Consider the following 19,763-nt stretch of genomic DNA (forward strand, 5'->3'; position numbering starts at 1 on the left):
AAAACATTTTCAAGTGTACAGGATCTATGGCAGGAATCATCTCCCTTCTCTTGCATATCCGTCAAACACCTCTGGAGCAAGGAATAGGTTGAACTTGACAAAATAGCACTGGATAAGGGTATTTTCAGGGACTTTTATCCAATAATCATGTACACCTGTTTCCTAAAGGATGCCACTTTACTTTGTATAGCTCTTTCCAGGTCATTCAGAGGATATCTGACCACTACATGCTTACACAGACCGCCACCAAGTGCTCTGGAAACCATCCTTTCCGGCTCAAAACATTTGTGTGAAGGAAAAAGCATAACCCTGAGAAACCAAAGTACCGGAGTTCTAATTCTGACTCACTATTTACTTGTTTCTGTCTCAGTTTCCTCTCTGTATAACTGAGGAAGATTAAATTTATTCTTCCTTCTCAAGGGAATTGGAAGGATTCATTCCTCTTTAAACATGCGCCATGTAAACATTTTAGCTGACCTAATCTGCTCAAAAGTCAGTTATGTTGATTTTCTCAAAATTTTCTCTGATTTGCTACACATTCCTTGCCATGAAACCCTATGACTGAGCCCAAGAGCCCAAGCAAAAACCAAGTACGATGGCCCCAACCAGAGGCTGTTACAAACGAAAGCCCCGTGCTTAACCTCAGGCACATGAGTCATTCACTTGTGCAGCCCTGGGCGCATGCGTTTGCATGACCAGGGCCTAAAACTAGACTAAAAAGCAAAACTAATCAACAACAGACAGGGGAAAATGTGCACAGGAGGCTACAACCTAGACACCTATTTATAGTTTCTAAAATGGCCAGGTTACGTGGAGAACTGCAACCATGCCCTCACGGAAGGCGGTAGTTTTCCAGGCAATGGTACACACCGACCTTCCTCCTCACGGATGTATGGGTGCAATGGCAGATACGCCTCCTACACCAGCTTGGAAACAGCATTTGCGTGCACCAACGCAAAGTCTGACGCCCCGCTTTGCCTTGAGTGTATCCCCCAGGTTATTTGCCAGCGTTTTCATGTTTGTCCAGCCAGCTGAGGAAGCTGCCCGTCCCCGCGCACTTCCCTGCGCTTCCCCTGCCCGGCTCGCGCAACTCGGGCGACCTGCCCGCTCCGGAGCTGCCCGCGACAACAGGTCAACCCGCAGCGAAGCCTTCCCGGCCACCTGCGGCACCTGCGCCCCGTCCCGCGCTGCGGCCGGGAGGCCGCTGCCCCCGCGGGGGGATCCTCGGGTCCCCGCGGCGCTTCTGGGGCGCCGGGGGACGGGGGGACCCCGCGGTGCGGGGCGGCCGCGGCCGCGGGGCCGGCTCGGAGGCGGCGCCCCGCGCTCGGGGCCGGCGGCGGCGCGGGAGCGCCCACCTCCCTGACCCCTCCTCCTCCTCCTCCTCCTGCGGGAAGGGGAAATATGAAGCGGGGCCGCTGCGGCGCTCCGAGGAGACGGCAGGGGACACGGACACGGACACGGACACGGCTGCGGCGCCGCGCGCAGCGCCAGCGGCCCCCGAGCGAGCGCGCCCGAGCGCGCCCGCGGCCGCCCCGCGTGCCCCGCAGCGCCCGGCCATGCGGTGCCCGCGGCGGCGCTGAGGGCGCGGGCGGCGCGGCCGGTCCATGCCGGTGGCGGCGGCCGTGCGCGCGGAGGCAGCGCGGGCTGCGGGGCGCCCAGCCCGCTGAGCGGCGGCCGCGGGGGGGGAGGCGGAGCGCGGGGGCTCCGCGCGCCGCGGAGATGCCCTTTCCCTACGGCAGCCTGCTCCGGTGCCTCTTCCCAGCGCTGCTGCTGCACGGTGAGTGCCCCGGCGGGACCGCTGCGGGGATGAGCTGCCCCTTCCGCGGCGCGCAGGCTGCGCGGCCGCTCTCGGGGCTGGCGGCGGGAGGCTGCTGCGTGACTCGGTGCCTTTCGTGGCGCCGAAGGGACCCCCTCGTTAACGGTGCCTCCTCGTCAAGCGTTTGGGTAGCAAACGCGCTGCTGTGAAGTGGTAAAGTCACGCCGAAAAGTTTCTCCCGGGACATCGGGCGCCTCGCGCGCCTCCCAGCCCGTGTCTGGCCATGCGGAAGCCTCGAGGAGCGCGTCGAGGCGTCCGGCCATGTCACCCGCATAGCAAGTGCGGGTTTGCGACACGGCTGTGGGTGCCCCGGAGCCTCAGGTGGTGGCACAGGTGGGTGGCACCGCGTCCCGCACCGGTGTGTGATGGAGAGCAGCGGGTCTCAGCGTGTCCATAGGCACGGTTCCGCTCCGACCTGCTCTCGGCTTAGCAGGAATTCCTACAGGACTGCACAGAAGGCAAAACTTTAGGGAGAAAAAACAGCATATTTAAACTGGGATATGCTGAGTTGCACTTGTAAATCCATACTTAGTTATCTAAACAGATCACGAATTTTCCCCAAGTTCTTCTCTTCTTTAGGAGAAACTTCTGAGAAGGAGCCTGTCTAATTAGATGCTTGGGTATGTCTAACATTTGGCAGCCAGATTTGAAAATCTGTATGAGATTTTTGTTCTGAAAGAGTTGAATCAATCTGTTAAATCGCAGCATCGTTTCCTCACTCTGAACTACTTTGTCATATCCCACCTTCTTCAGCAAAATTTCTCGGGACCCCAAGCTTACTTGTAAAGTGAGGAATTTAACTGTTATGGGATGAGTAATCCGCATGGGTTCAATGTGAGATTTGTGAGTAGGGTAAGGATTTTAAGGCTATTCCTGGGATTGATTTTCTGAGGAGCAGGGATTGTCTTTCTCCGTGTTTTTACAAGTGCTGAGCACAGAGATGACATTCAATAAATAATAAAGAGCATGGGCTTCTGACTGTGTGTTTTCTTTTGAGAGAGAGCAGGAGACCCTGGTCCTCGGGAGGGGGTTTGCACCCTTCTCGCAGCCCAGCTGAGGTGCAGGGAGTGTGTCAACCTGTTCATTGGAGCCTGGATGCCAAAGGTGTCCACGAAAACTCTGTGATCAGAGATGCAGAAGTCAAAATGGAAGGTTTGAAGTTAGAGGGTAAAGAGAGAAGGTATAATTACAGGGTTAGTTAGACTCCCAGGCTCATCTGCTTGGAATTACAGAGCAGCTCTAAAGCCTGGCTGGGACGGGAAACCAATCAGGGCCAATGATCAGATCAAAACAGCAACTGCCAAAAGAAGTAAAAAAATCATCCTTTCCTTTTTTTTTTTTCCCCCCCCCCCCATCTGCAGATACTATGCAGATAGCATAGACTTAAATTCTATGAGAAAGATAAAACTCAGCATCCACATACATACCGTCTGTAGCATTGTACGGTTTGGGTCTGAGCTTTGAGTGTGGGAAAGCTCTTAAGAGCTTGAAAAGGGCATCAGTGGCGTCTCATGCACTAAAGCATAGCAAGTCTAAATGCATCTACCCTGTTAGTTTTAACTTGCCCAAGAACTTTTCTCTTTATGCCATAGTATCATACAGAAACACCTTTCGGTCAGCGGCTAGCCTCTGTTCGTAGTGTGTAAGAATAACCAGCAATCTCAGGGGAACACAGTGTTAAGCCTCTTTACACCATGTAGTGTTTTCTTAAATGTTTCTGTTGCGCTTGGCAATTCAAGGGTTAAGAGTGTGTGTGTTCGTGTGTGTGTGTGTGTAGGGCTTGAAGCTTTTTAGCACCGGTTAAAATGCCATACTGGCTTATGATTTTATTGCATTAAGAAAGTTTGAGCCTAACTGAATTAAAACTTGGAAAAACTTGTATTCATTAGTCAAAATAAAACCTGCAGAATGTCAGAGGAGGTTTGCAGCTGGAAGTTGTCCATTATCACTGTTTTCTTTGCTTAGACAAAAAGCCACAGAAGTTTCAGATGTCAAAGGCAAAGATCACTCAGCTCCAGAAAACCTGATTAATAAGAAATACATTCAACTGGACTCAGAACAAATTTGGCTAATTACTTTTGTAATTTTTTTTTTACAACTACAAATGCTAAGAAGAAACGGCAAAGTATTTCTGATTGTGTTACTGTTAGAATAGTGGATGAGAAGCTTTAAATAAAGCAATTTATTGATAACATCACGGAAATGTTCAATGCTAATAAAGATGAAGATGGGACTTACAGGCTTTTCACAGCAGGGCTGTTTAGAATTTTAAAAGTTCTCTGAAAATATTGCTTTAATTAGATAAAAGTTTTTATTTCAAAATCTGCTTACGGAAATAGGAATGTGTAAGAATAAATGAATACCCTTATCCATAAAGAAGGACAAGTGTTGCACTGAGAACTGGAGGCACATGAGATATTCATTCCTTCAGTAAAATTCTTAATCTGGACATTTGGAAGACCACAAATAAGAAAGACACACTAATTAATGTAAGAATCCTAGAGCCAGCAAAGCTAAGGAAAAAGAGGTAGCTAAAGGGTTCAATTTTATTCTCAGTCTCACCAGTATTCCCCAGTGTACTGAATTCACCAGAATTCAGTAAATTCAGTTTCGCTGATCTCAATGGCTTGACTGTGGACGCTGTAGTATAGACACAGTGCTTGCTAGTACACTATAGACAGAGGGCTTGATTGCACACTATAACATATTTGTAGGAGATAGATAGGCTGATAGGCAACAAAGCAAAAAAACCAGTATAAACAGTGCTTTAGGAAAATCTGTTCAGCTCTTCAAGGTAAGAGTAGTAGTTTCTTATTTAAACAATGCTTTGAATAGGGCTGGCAGAGGGTAGGATTATACATAATGAGCTTGTTTAGCACTGTCTTTAACAAAAGTCCAGTAGGCATTAAAGGGAGCTTCAGTTGAATAAATACTGGGCCCATATTTTGTATGGAGCAGAGGACTGTAGTGCGGAATACTGTAATGTCTGTGATTGAGAACAGATGTTTGCTTCAAACAGAGCAAGACCAAACTACTGTAGATACTGAATTGCACTTACAGCCCAATGCTGCTCCCGCTGATGTCAGGGGCAGTGTTTCCACTGTCCCGAATGGAAGTGGGCTTTAACCCTTTCTGGATTCATAAAAACACACATGCCAGACAGTACAGGGTTTTGTCTTGTTTCAGTTGCAGTGGTGAGACAAATTAAGAGCCGTACTTAAATTTAGTGGAGTTCATTGGCCTTATCGCTGCTTGACACTTGATTCTCTGATCTGTTCCAGGACAGTCACTGCATAAGAACTGGGCTATAAGACAACACAGGATCTAAATTTTGGGACATTTTGAAAATATTTATTTTAAACTGTCCCATTGAAAGATATTTAATCTCTCTTAGGGCTCTTCAGCCCTCTGAAATGTTTATTTCCCACCAAGTCTCTGAAAGCTGTACCTGAAAATTCTGTATACGCAAGAAAGGCAATAGATGTGTGTGAAAGAAAAGCACTGTCTGGTCTGCTTTTATGACCATAAAATTCAGCTTTCCTTTTCCAACACTTTTGTTTGTAGTATCTAATTTAGGCCCCAATCCTGTGAGGGCTCTTTGAAGTTTTAAATGGTAATAGTGCAGGGAAACACTGGTAAACATAGACAACAACTTGGTAACAGGACATTATATTTACCATTGTAATTACATAAGTCTGCACTGTAGCTGAAAGCCTATCATAGGCATTAGCTAACACTTTCCCTCATCAAGAAAGGTATAATCTGAATGTATTTTTATTTAATTGTGCAGGGCAGCTGACTAGATAAGGAAAGCTATAAACTTAACCCAGCCTATTATAATTTATCTGTTGTAAAGTCTTTAGTTTCAAACAAGTTCTAACTTGAAAACTGTTTGCTACAGAAATAAAACATGAATGTAAAAAGGCTTTCTATCATAGATGCAGCAATCAAATATTTTGAATTTGTATTATGGCTTGAGATCATTTTAAATTGAGATAAAATGGAACTCTTCTGAATTTACATTGCTGCAAGTGAAAGAAAAAAATGTCCCTAGTGAGCAATACCAATCTTAATCCAGATTTGAATCCTACTTTCAGTTAAAATCTCTTTTCTTATATATCACAAGGTGAATCTCCTGAGTTTCTGGTAGCTTCGAGTCTGTTTTTGGAAGCACCACATTTGGAGATGTTTGAAACCATGGTTTAGATTTGGTAGAGGTGTTAATTAAACTGATTAAATCTGAAGAGTTTGAGATATAAGCTGGTTTGTGTTATACTTTTGCAATCTGGTGTAGCTGAGGGCAGAATTCGGCAAGGGTATTTAGATATGAATTAAAAGATTAGAATTTGTGTTCAAGCACAACTGTACTTATCATTATCCATGTTGCAATAGTACATTGTTTGCATACTGTTTTGCAGAAAACTGAAACATTTATTATAGTAGCTCACAATTTTTTTGCATAAATGTTGATGGAGAAGTTTCTCATAGCAGCTTTTGAAACACGTTCTGGTAGCTGTCTGCCAACAGATTGCACTTTTAAAATTCCTGTTTTACTCACAGCTATTTGCAGAACTCTTTGAAGAACTTGAAAGCAACCTATCTTTCCTCAAAATTAATTTTAGCTAAAATGGTTGTTCCCACATCAGAAACTGGTTTGTAGGTGGATCTAAAAGCCTCGGGTCCCCTCTGTGATCAGCACCTGGTGCAGTGTGTGCTTGTATCTTTGTCTTGCTGCAGTTTCAGCTGGGTGGACTAATGCTTTCCCATTCAGATGGATGTTGCATTCACCCCTGGAAAATGTAATTTGTTACAGCCTAAGAGGGAATTCCTGGCTAGAACATGGAATTGTAGCAAATCTGCCCTATTTCCATTCAAAGTTTGATGATAAAGCTGTAGCCTACACTTTTAGGGGCTGATTATGAAAAATGAAATTGGATAGCAACTCATCAAAAATGCTTGTGTTTTGTTTTTCTAGATGGCATTTGTGATGAATTCTGAAAATACGATTCTCCTTTTGGACTTGCTCCTTTTACAAAACAGTGACAGTGGGGTGGGTGACACAATCTTGTGATCTCTGATGATGGTATAGCTGAAGTGGAAGCCAACTGATGGCTTCACAGCATTATTGCTGTCAGTCTTATGCAAACAGGCAAAGGGGTTGTTGTTGTTGTTGTTGTTTGTTTGAGGTCCTTCATGCTTCTGGATGGATTTTTTTTATGTGTAAGATTCCTTCCTAGCATATAAAAATTTAAAAGCAAACTGGAGCTTGAGGTGGCTATACAGAAAGATAGCTTGTCATGGGTATATGGAAACCTAGTATTTGTGCTTTACAGAATTGCAGTTGGATCTCTGTGAATAGAAGTATGTTGCAACTGTGTTTAGGCTTTGAAGTATTCTTGAAATTCTCATGCCAGTTTCATGAAACAGTATCTTAACCACCAGCCTTCCAACAAGGTCCCATTTAACATCACCAAATGGATTTTTAAAATCTGTTCCATAGGCTGTGTCAGGCCCCAGTTTTACAGAGAACGTCGTTGTGCACTGCCAAAGACAAAGCAGAGGGACGCTGCACTGTTTCAGATTGCCTGTTCTGTGGAAAAGCATCAGAACACAGTGTTCAGGATGGTGCACCGTGTGGGAAGTGTATACTGGTCTCTCTGTGTGATCTTTAGCTGGTACAAAGAGAAGTTATGGCACTTGTGTTTCATGGTCATATATACAGGCATAGTACATAAATGTACAAGCATTGAAATGCCTTTTCTGGAAGGAAGGAGGCTGTGTTAGAATAAGCATTTCCTTGCCCCAGCAACAAGCGCAGTGTAAGCAAGTAGCAGGTGGCAAGGAAAGTGAGGGTCCTGTCACTGCCCCTTAGTCCTATTCCGTATTCTGTGTTCACATCCAAGTTATGTGATGTTGCCCAGCATGTATGTATATGTTTGCTACTTATCTTCTGTCTCTGAGCCTTCGTTATGTTCTCATGACCGTCCTGATTACCTAAACATGCTCCCGCCCTCTTTTGCCACATTTTCATGTACACAATCTCATACAAATGCTCTCTCCTCGTGTGTGACTCTCTGGCTAAAGATGCAAATGTCCCTTCTGTCCCCTGGTCCCAGTTTGTTGTTCGCAAGCTGCAGGCAGACCAGTATCTTCCTGCAAAAGGATTCTTTCTTGGATAAGTTAAAAGCTTATGTATGTTTAAATGAACAAATTATTCATTTTTAAAATGCATCTGGATTCATGACTCATGTGACATGAGCTGGGAAAAATACAAATGCATAAAAGCAAATGGTATAATAAATACATTTTGGAAATAGTCACTTGAACCATTTCAAAGGCTCCTCTTGAGGGCAGATTTTAAGCACTTAACAACTCCAGGCAGAAATGAAAATTATCAAAGACTTTTTCAGTGTGAGATAATTTGTTTAACTGCTCAGTTTCCATTGAATGAGTTGGCACTGGTGGCTACAGGCTCCACCAGGTACCACACAGGAGGTGTCGCTCTGGCACACAGAGGTCCAAGCTCACGGCTCGGGCAGTTTGCTCCTTTTTAGCATGACGTGCTGAAGTAACAGGGTCTTTTTGAATGTGCAGAGATTTAGAGATGCAGAAGAGATGTAGAAGACAGCCTCAACCACTAGCTGTATTTAATAGTGACAAAAATAAATATACCAGCAAATTCACCTGTGTCTGGCTGTGTTCTTCTGGCAGTGTAAAGGCCTGTGACATCAGCCCCATACCCATGGTGTTTCAGATAAACCTGATATGCCCGAGTTTTCGAGGGTGTCAGGTAATGTTGCAGGTGAGCTGGCTGCAGACAAGACGCAGCACAGAGCCGTGTAGAGATGCTGGCGCGTGGCCAGGAAGCTGAACAGCCAGGGACACAGAGCACTGGGCCTGCCTAATAAATACTGCCTCTCCAAAGATGGAGTTAGCTCAGGTGAAGTATCACCCCGGCATGGCCACACCGTTCCTGGCTTCAGAACAGAGTTGGCTGGTGCTGACATGAACGATTCTGCTAAGCAAGGTAGTAATGCCCAAGGAGACTGACTTTCAGAAAGGCAGAAATATTGACCCTCTGAAAACCAAACTCCTTTAAGGGCAACTTAGATGTCATGCTCAAATATCAAAGCACGGCTAGTATTTATTACTCTTTAGAGTGCAAGGCCCCAAGTCTTCATTAAGATTGAAGAATTATTTGTAACCTGTAGCAAACCACCAGATTCTCCCCTAAAGATCTTGTGAGGTTGTATTCATTAATATGAATAAGATCATTCACTGATAAATACTGTTTATATTCAAGTACTGGCAAGTCCTTACTTTTGTTTAGTTTATGAATTATTGTTTAAAGATAATGAATCCATTTCTATATGTTGACATATATTCACATTTTTAGCAAAGCCATTTTCACGAGTGTTACCCAGGCAGCTTCCTGAAGACCTAAGACCCAGTCACCATCATGAATCATTGACACTGTTTTCTTTTTGCAGTAGGAAATAGCCAGGGGGTGAAGCAGTGTCTGTCTGTAAATGAATGATGCTGATTTTCTCTTGGAGTTACTTAGCAGTACTGCACATTGTTGGGCTGGCCTGCAGTTATAGGCCTACCTTGAAATATAATCCTCAGATTTCAAAGTCACACTTAGTGCCTGTATTTTAAGGTGTCTGGCCTGGGGAATATAATGCACAGTCCTGGGTTAGGTGCTTCCACATCGCATATGGTGCATGAGGAGGGTTTGTCCCACACTCTGCTGATCAGGACAGCCCATTTTCTGCACTGGATCTGCCAAGAGGACACAGAAAAGGCAGGTGTGAATCCTAAGCCCTGGAAGTGTGTGTTACCAAGACTTGTTCTAAGTTATCCTGGTCAGCGAGGGCGCACAACCAGCCCCTCCACCTCACCTTGTATTCTTTTTCTAGTCCAGTGGTTCTTAAATTCCTTTCTGCAAAGTAATACAGCTTCCAGCCCCTTATGTAAGGTTCATGTTTTTCACCTCTTAACCTCTAGATGTGAGTTTTTCTTTTGATCCATGTTTTGCTGACGTATCTAACAGTGCAGAGCGAGTAAAAGAGTAAAAATGCAATCTTTCTGAAGCTGCATGTTCATTTAGTTCAATTAATAATGTGTAGAAAGATTGCTGGTGGGGTTTGTATGTATACATTACTAGAAACCAAAATTACTGTGTGCTGGAGATAAAATAAGCTTTTGAAATTCCTTTTCCCCTTTAAAACAAAAATAGCTGGATCTGCCTTTAATTGACCACCTCAGTCAAAGGCTTCCTGTATGCAGAGGCTGTGCTTTTAATATCTGTTTTCCCTTCCTTTAAAGAGTAGCCTCTATTTGGATGTTTATTATAGAAGCATTCAAATTAGAGGTGGGCTGAAACCACAAAGTTTGTGTCCGGATCTGGATGCAACTTGCTAAAAGCTGCAAGGTCCAGGTTTTTGATTATCCTGACCAGAGATTGAAGAGGTGTCTGTAAAATTCAGATCCAGAGCCACGTTTCCAGGGTGTGGAATATACACAGCATTGGGTTCAAGTCCTCTCCCCAGGACATTACATAAAGCAGATCTACTCAGTGGATGGTAATGGGCTGACAGAGAGCTCCCCATAATTTTGTGAAGTTTTTTTCAGATGAGACAAATGTAAACAGTGCTTTCCTGGCCACACAATGCTGTGAACACATATCATTCCACCCAGCATGCTCACAGCCTCCTTTACCATGTTGAAGTCGTTCTCGCGAGGGTCTCCTGATAATTTATGCTTTTCTTCTCAGGGCTGGGAGAAGGTTCTGCTCTTCTTCACCCGGACAGCAGGTCCCACCCTCAGTCCTTGGAGAAGAGTGCCTGGAGGGCTTTCAAGGAGTCGCAGTGTCACCATATGCTGAAACACCTTCACAATGGAGCCCGCATCACCGTGCAGATGCCTCCCAATATTGAGGGACACTGGGTCTCCACTGGGTAAGGAAAGCTAAAATAAGATGCTGGAAAAATAGATGGGAGAGAAAAGAATGAGGCAGGAGAGAGGAAATAATGAATAGTCCCACTCTAAGCCTCAGGATTTTTTTTTTTAATATGCTGATTCTCCAAATCCCAGATGCTTTATGTACAGTATATTTACATATATAAGAAAGAAGGAGCTGTTTTATAGATGTCAGAATTGCTTGCTGTAAAGCTTTCTTGATGGATCAATTTGTAGCCTGGATTTTAAAGAGCATGTTCAGATCTCTTTTGGAATAGGAAAGAGACCCTCAGGTTGCCAAAGTAAATGCTTGTTCCCCCATTAGTTTGTACTGTCTTTGACTATGTTCATTAGAGCCATTGGATGGATCCTTGCTTTCAGGTCATGCCTAGCACAGGTTTTACTAGCAAAAGAAATCTAAAAGTGGTATTTGACCAGTTCTGTTCCTCTCCATACATGAAAACTTTTAATTCAGAGAGACCTGTTTTGTTTTCTGTGTCTCAAAAAGCAATATTCATCCATTTATTTGAAGTGACTCTTAGGGAAATGTATGGTTATTTAACAGAAAGTTGAGTGTATTTATGTTAAGCCATGTGGATGACAAAGAGGGAGAAATTTGAAGATACAAGAAGTTTGACTTTCTGTGGAAAGTGGAATTTACTTGCAATTTCCCCTCTCAGAGAGGGGGGAAAATACCTCTTGATTAACAAAATGAATGTTGATGATAGGTCCAAATTCAAGCCAGTTAGGAAGCTTGCATTAACTGTTATCCCAGTTGACAGTGTATGTGGAGAAGCTGAGGGTGAAATCCTCCTGGACCTCTGCAGACCAGAGTTGGAAGTGTGCCACCAAAAGCCTACACAGCAGCTGTAGAAGCCAGTTATTTACACTATCTTGTGGACATTTGGCATTTTACTTTCTGATCAGTCCTTTTACTAATCCACCACGCAAAAGGGAAGAATATATATGTTTAATGAGCTACTGTTTTTTTCAAAGAAGTGTTGAGTCACATGGTTGTCCTTAGGGGGAAAAAAAAAAAGGAAAAGCAACTTTGAGAATATGAGTGAAATTATGTAAAATCTGAAAAACAAACAAGGCTCTCAGGTAGATATGATCACCATGAAGCAATATGTTAAGAATTGCATAACAGAAAAGGAAATTGGCCAGTAAAGGGAATTGGCAAATTGACAGGTCACATATGCCTAGTTCCTATTTACTGCCATTCATGTCAAAAGGACACTGACACCCAAGTATCTTGCTAGATCTATGCAGCGCTGCTCGGTCTTGTTACCTGTAGTGTTCATGATATGCCGCCTTGTTAACATTTTGTTCCTTCACTTTGTCTTCCCGCAGTTGTGAAGTTAGAGCAGGCCCAGAATTCATCACAAGATCTTACAGATTCTACCACAATAATACATTTAAGGCCTACCAGTTTTATTATGGTGGCAATCACTGCACAAATCCCATCTATACCTTAGTTATACGTGGCAAAATTCGTCTCCGACAAGCATCCTGGATCATCCGAGGGGGTACTGAAGCTGATTATCAGCTACGCAGCATACAAATCATATGCCACAATGAAGCAATAACCAAAAAATTAAGTGAGCTCGTGAACCAAACATGTCCTGGATTTATACCAGAAGATAGTCCTTGGGAACAGGATGTGAGCTATGATTTGCTGAGGGAAGAGAACGGCTGTGAATGCACCAAGGCTCTGAATTTTGCCATGCATGAACTCCAGCTGATCCGTGTAGAGAAACAGTATCTGCACCACAATTTAGATCACCTTGTGGAGGAGCTATTTCTTGGAGACATTCACACTGATGCTACTCAGAGAAGGTACTATCGGCCTTCTAGTTACCAGCCTCCTCTTCAAAATGCCAAGGTATGTATGTGTTATGTATGCAAACATTTTAAGGTACTATAAGCACATTATTCAGCTCTTCTAAAACAGTATACTAATGTAATCTAAAATGTAGATGTGGTTTTAAAGTAAAGAGATTGATGCCTACAGATGATGCAGTCACTTAGACAAAATCACTGAGCATAATTCATGGGAATAGTACTTACCCTGTGATTTTTGAGATTGCATCAAATGTGTGGTCACTAGTCTAATGAACTCAGGTCCAGGAACCTGGAGACCGAAGATGGAATCAAACACATGAGTGGGAGTTGCTGTTGGATGGGACTAAGACTATAGATTAGTAGCAGGGAAGAGAAAAAAAGTGATAAGGGATTGAGAAAGGGCAAGAGAAACAGCTGCAGGAGTCTCAAGAAGAAAGGAAATCGAATTGTATCAACATATGGAAGTTGGGTGATCCATAACCTGAAGAGGGAAAGAGGAAATTGGAAGGTAGAGACTTGAAAGGGACAGCATGAAGGGTAAAAAAAATTGATGGCCTGTGCAGGTCATGGATCCAGGAGCAGACACACACATTAATGAAATGAAAAACAGGTGAATTTTGAACGGAACTTTAATTCTATTTAATAGTTTGTTTTTCAAAGGGCCTCAGAGTGCCCTTAGCTTCACTGAGAACTGATCAACCCATAGCAAGTTAAATAAAAATCAAACAGGAAGAGTAGACATTGATGGCCCTTAGCAGGAGGTCTCTATACATCTTTTCTGGAGACATTTCAAAGGAATGTAGCAATCGGAACCACATTGCAGACTGCAGTTGTCATCAATATATTCCAGCTAGATACTGCTGTAAGATCACTTCAAACTAATGAGTTATCCCATTTTTAATCATCTCATTGTGATTGATTTGAAAATCAACTACAGTTTATCAGCAATAGCAGGAGACACAGTGGTGGTTTTGCTGAGAATGCCCTGGCATTGCCTTTCATTCAGAACTGTTCTGTGCGCCCCATGTTGTGTCTGCCTCCTGTGAACATCAAATTCCAATAGTTCAGAACTTCGTCTGATCCCCCTTAAATCATTTTAATAGTCTGGCCTAGGGTGATTTCAGTCCACATTCAGCTGTGTCCCTATACAAACTGGTGTCATTTCTGTCATTCTTATGTGACATTTCAAATGACTAGGGGCGTATTTAAGCATATGTCTTCTCAAAATGGAGAGTTTTAGCAGCCGCAGCATGTTCCTCAGCAAAATGTTTGATACAGCAGTATTAATTTCTTCTTTAACTAATTCAGACAAACATATTTAGTTTGTATTTGCAAATTTGTGAGTGAGGATTCTTACCTAAATCTTTTCCTTAAAAAAATATTTAGAGACAAATTATCTGACACCTGGTATATGTTATACCTACTCTATCAGGTATAGTTGATTCCCAACCAAATGAAATGAAGACAAAACTCCTGATTCAGTTCAAACAAACAGCTGTTTTTTTTTTCCAGGATCTATCTGGTTAAATCTAGTTAACTTGTTATGGATAAAAGACATAGTAAAAATCCCTACATTTCCAATTTTTAGAGTCAGAATGGATAGATTTATTGTCAACTAGCTTTATAGAAATAAAATTTTTGGCAAGATTTGCAGTTATTTTGGGATACACTGGTCACTGTTTCCCAACCTGTCTTGTGTGCCATCTAGTATCATTGGACAGCTTGCCTCTAAAATGCAAATTAAATGGACTATGTCTTTCATAAGAAGTCCCTTTCTTAGCCAGGTTAAATAAACAAATCAAAAGACTACAGACTATCTGAGAATACTGAAATTCTCATTTACAGTCACAGAACCTATTCTCTCAGGAATGATATGATCCATTTTGATATGAGTGGGTCACATGTGCATGGGAAGATAACAGTAACCCCAGTCTGTGAGTTGTGCCACCTTGGAGGGATCCTGACTCATCTCGTCTGCATTTAGCCCACAGTCCCGCAGGTTTTGACAGGCAGGTCCTGTCATCAGATGTGTGTACACTGAAATCAGTAAAAGCTCACAGTGTGGATCCCTGGGGAGATTTCCATGTTATATGTTTACAGGAACTGGGTAAGAGGAAAAGCAAACAAGCCAACAAGTTATCTGTTGGGATACGTGCACTGCAGTGCTTCCAGATAAGATTTTGGTAGCCAGATTTTGTCAAAGGCTTAATCTTGAGGCTGAATTTATGACATTGGAATGTGCTTCATTAGAGTACTGCTAGCTACAGATAGTGGGATTACTAGAGGAGGCAAAAACTAACTCAGAGTATGCCAAAATACATACAAACCTCATTTCTGTGGTTTAATAGATGAGGCCAGAGGTCCTGAGTTGCAGGCTACTGCTCTACTCACACTTTGACCATTTTGACTTCTGCAACGTTACTTCAAGAGAGTTTCTCCTCCATCCTTTGTCTGCATGGCCTGTTTGACTCCCCAGATTTATGCAAGGATATGTAGTGTTTGGATTAATGGGACACCAGTCTCAACTAAAACCATCAGCTGCAAAAGATGAGTAGACAACTCTTCAATATGCAACAGAGAAGATTTTCTTTGTATGTTTTTTTTGGTTGATTCATCTTGTTCAGATTTAATGTGGGACTTCTTTGTGTTTTTCTGAAGAGAAGTCAGGCCTGCTGATTTTAGACTTTCATTATATAATGGTAGCCCCAAAAATGATTTTCTGCCTTAATAGCCATGAGGGTTTTGATTTGTATCTAACCATGAAGTTCTCTGGACCCACAGATTTTTAACCCAGTTGTATGATTTAGTGTTTGCTGAATGTAGGAAGAATAGTAACAGAGAGGCATTTTTTTAAGCCCAGGCAAACATACCACTGAAAGGTTATAACCCTTCTTCTTTGAACTCCTTTCCTTTTCTAATTGCTGCTCCACTGGGACCCAGCTGAAAATGAGTTTAAATGCTAAATTGAGTTTAAAACTACAAGTCGCAGACTCCTCTGGAAACTGAACACCATGAATAAATAGAAATGTTAAATCAACTTGTTTTTTTAAGGTTTCTACAGTTAGACCATGAGGTTGGGGAGGCCAGGAAATTGCTTCTGAAGTGAATCAGGTGTATTGTGTGGAATCTTTCATTTAGGGCTTGTTTCATTTCCTTTTTATTTATTTTTATTTTATACTTATAAAGACCTGCCTAAAATAAGTTAAGAGGATTCACATTCTGAGTTAAATTTATAGTTAAGCCTCTATATAGAAGAGAGTTCCACCCAGCTCAAGCATTTACATAGCCTGCAAGTTGGATGTGGTAGCCACATTCATTACTTATGTGGTTGAACTGAATGATAATTGAAAGCAAACGACTGCTGGATACTTTAGAAATGCCAAAGCCCCATGATGAGGACTTTAAACAAATAGAATTGGACTTTTTCCAAATTCCTGCAGTGATTTCACCACAAGATGGTAAATCAGAAGGGCTGTCCAAAAACCAGACAGCTTTATGCTGAGCTACAAATCTGAATAAATTCACAGATTACCATATCTTAACCCAAGTGTTCATACAAAACCAGGGAGCTTTTAGAAATATCTAATATGTCATCTCTTTAGGCTTTACAAATTCACCTAGATAAGAGCATACCTTAAACAAATTCCTCTTGTAAAATATGTGGAAGTTTGTGAATAGAGCCGATTAATAGGTCATGATATAGATATGGTTTAGCAGTCTCCTCTAGGCTTGCTAAAGATAATAATTTGGGTCTGATGATGGAGGGCGCTGAACATCTTTGACATCTCCTGATGTTGTGAGTTCAGAAAGGGGTTCAAGTTATTGCACATTCAGCTTCTCTAGCCGACACGAGAGAGCACACCGATGGGAAGGGCAGGGTGGTGGAAACGCTTGGCCAAAGATATCCCTGGTTAGGGTGACAGCAAGGAGCCTGGCAGATCGGTCACAAAATCACCTTATTTACAAGTGCATACAGGAACTTGTAGCATGAAGAAAGGCTTGAAATGCATTCACTGTGCAGAAAGAAGGAAAGAAAGAAGATGTTTTCAGAGCAATCTCCTGTGTCTAAAAGCACGGGGAATGCCTACAACTACGGTACTGCCACACTTTCAGTATAATTGCTTTTGAATTGCTGCTTTGTAAACTAAGCACTCCCTTCATTATTTTATAGGCTGACTGGATGCACGGAAAGATCCGAACAGGCCTGTGATGACAGGTCATTCTAATTATATTGTTATTTAGGAAAAGGACTGGAGCGATCTGGAACATCACAAGAGATCTAAAACATGCTGGAATAACCTCCTTTCTGCCTTTGCTGGGCTCAAACGTTTGCTGGCCCCACACTTTCAGTAAGATACATTGCCTTGAAAAAGCAATTCCAAAGCACTGATTCTTCCTTGCAAGTTTATTCACTGGAAGAGTACTTGGCACTCGCAGCTATTGTGGATTATATGTAAATAGGCTGGTGCTTGAGTTTTGCCTTAAACTGACATTGCTCAAAGCTTTCTGTGCTTTTGAAAATTTGGGTCTTCGACTCTTTGAAACTCAGTTACTTCATCTGTATGGGAATTCTACTTACTTGAGTAGCTCCCAGGAAAATGCAAGCATAAATTAATAAATAGATGTTAAACATGTAAAATGGTGAAATGCCTCAGAGAAATATGCAAAATATTATCTCAACCAAAAAAGTATAATTTCGGAGGACAAAACCCCTTTGTTTGGCAGAGGAATGCTGCTAGACAGTCAAAAAGTCTGCTCTAGATCCAGCCAATACCTAAAGGGTTTCTTTTGTTGATTATTATTTGCAAAAGACTCTTGATTAGAGAAATGATGAGAGGAGCAGAGAAACCTTGCTCAAATGGATTAATGGATTAATTTCAGCTTTATGAACAATAACAGTGTGAGATGCACTTGAGAGATAGGAGAACGAAGCAGCTAGCTGAGGCTTGTTTCTTGCTTTGCTCAGCAGTGCTGTGGGCTATAATGCTGCAGACGAGGAGTCCTTTGAAGCTGCCATGCTGCACATGCTCCCTACACACGCACTAGTGCCAGCCAAGGGCTGAAGCAAAAGCTCGCTTTTTATTCTGTGTGAACCTCCAAAAACCAAGCGCGGCGCTTAAAACCGCATTCGTCTTTGCTGACTTAATTATGGATGCCTGTTCTGCAGCTGCTGTAAAAGTCAGCCCCAACACAAGAACATCCCACAGATAAAATTAACTAGGTAGGCTGGCAAAAATTTAAAATTGGGCAATCAGATCAACCTAACAAATGTGTCTCAACTATCGACACTCTCCTCATTGTTGGCATCTAAACGCAATAATTTCATCATTTGTAAGAGGGAAAACTCCCCGATAATACTGCTATGCAGTTTGCGAAGGGTCGTACAGGTTGCTTTTTAAAGGCATAATAAATATATAAGGCAACTTTATTTTGGAATACTTTGCTCCTGGAGACTGACATTCAAAATGTTGCTTCAGTTTTTCCAGGAATTGGTTTGTTGATGCTTCTCAAAATATTCACGTCACTATAAATTAGTGTCATTTTAGTAGGATAGATGACATGTGCAGCCACATTCATGTTAGAAAAAGGCTGGGTTTGTCTTTGTTCTTGTGTTTTGTGCAGGCTAAAAGAGCTTCTATCAGAAAAGCAAAACCTTAAAGTTTTTGCATTTCATGTCAGTTGTATTTATTTCAGGTTTATGTGGAGTTGTGCAACGGAATTGAAATCTCTTAGATCAGACAGTTGTGTAATGGTAGTACCTTCAGATTCCTTCACTATCTTTCCCTCCTTGGGAGTAGTTAATAAAACAATGTTCCTCAATATCTTAAAATATATAGTGCACACTTAGAGATAAATCTGAGCATATGTCCACCCTCCTTCCTGCTTGGAGTTCCTTCTTTCTCCGCCAAAAGAAATCCTAAACTGACAAGCCTGCAAAGGAGTTACCACTCTCTCCAACATTTCATTTGCCTCAAGATTTTTAATTAAAGTTTTAAATCTGTGTTATTCTTCATCTGCTCTGGCAGGCTGAATTCTGTGTCGACCATGTTCAACTCCCCAGAGTCAGCCTAATGCACATAAGCCAACTTCACTTCATATGAGGTCATGGAAAGCCTGCAAATTATCACTTTTGTGGTGGAGAGAGATTATAACCGTTTGTTAAAGTGCTGTCTTGGGCCGCACTTATCTAAAGCCGTGGAGGAGTGAAGCTTGGTATTGCACTGAGTAATTCATAAAAGTGTCCTTTCTATGGACTCAGCCCGTTGGCAACATGAGATAAACTCATTTAACATTTTCTCTTTATTTGAAGCTCTTCTCCAAGTCCAGGTCTTCTTTAAAATGAGGTTCTCCCAAGGCTTTAGCTTTGTGCTCGTTCTGGGAGCATTCGGTTATTAGCACTAACATCTGGCATCTCCATTCTTAGCTAATGAGGTTGAAGACATCCTGACCAGACATGCTGTGCTGTGGCATTACTGAGCCCAGCCCATGACACAGTATTGGATGGGTGTGAGAAATCATTGTATCTTCTCTTTGCCCTCTTCCTCAGTGCTCTCCATCCTGGTGACACATCAGGAGTCAGTGGAAATCAGGGTTGGCCAAAAAACAATTTTATATTAGTAGAGGACCTGGCTTTTCCAAAGCGGTTTTCCACGTTGCAATCACCAGCATAGCAATGGGGACTGAGAATGCAGAAGTAAAAATATTTTCAATGTCAGTGCAACTGAACCAAGCATTGTGGGCTGTTACAGCTGAACAGGACAGAGGTGACAGAGGTCTAGAGGGGGAGAGCAGAGCTAATCCACAGTGCTACAGGGGAAAGCAAGTAAAGGGGATACTTACAGTAGCCGCATGGAATATATGAGTAGCTGAATTTGAATAAGAAGTGGAAGTGGGCAGGTCCGAGTGCCAAGTGAGGTGTTACAGAGAGAAGATGCTGCTCTGCCAAGGGTCTTGAGGGTGGCTTTTTGCTTTACACTGGCATCACTACTGGCATCACTAGGAGGGAAAAGGAGACTGACGAGGAGTCCAAAGGCAGCAGAGCAGATTAGAAATAGTATTTCCTTTTCTGATTTTCTGAGGCAGAGCTGGTGCTTTAATCTCTTAACTAGTTCATGGCGTAGGAGGATGCGGCCTGTGTACT

The 19,763-nt window shown here is 42.6% G+C and overlaps 1 protein-coding gene across 1 annotated transcript in view; it reads left to right on the forward strand.

Annotated features, from left to right (window-relative positions):
* The first annotated feature begins 1,719 nt into the window (after nt 1-1,719).
* Nucleotides 1,720-19,763, forward strand: part of APCDD1 (APC down-regulated 1) — a 28,476-nt gene continuing 10,432 nt past the window's right edge. The window contains exons 1-3 of the mRNA XM_088524066.1: nt 1,720-1,777; nt 10,593-10,776; nt 12,131-12,662. Coding sequence (XP_088380192.1) covers nt 1,720-1,777; nt 10,593-10,776; nt 12,131-12,662 — 774 coding nt within the window. The remainder of the gene's footprint in view (nt 1,778-10,592; nt 10,777-12,130; nt 12,663-19,763) is intronic.

Source organism: Tinamus guttatus, unplaced genomic scaffold (assembly GCF_059628265.1).
Source record: "Tinamus guttatus ecotype Peru unplaced genomic scaffold, ASM5962826v1 Tinamus_guttatus_pri_ptg000203l, whole genome shotgun sequence".
NCBI lineage: Eukaryota > Metazoa > Chordata > Aves > Tinamiformes > Tinamidae > Tinamus > Tinamus guttatus.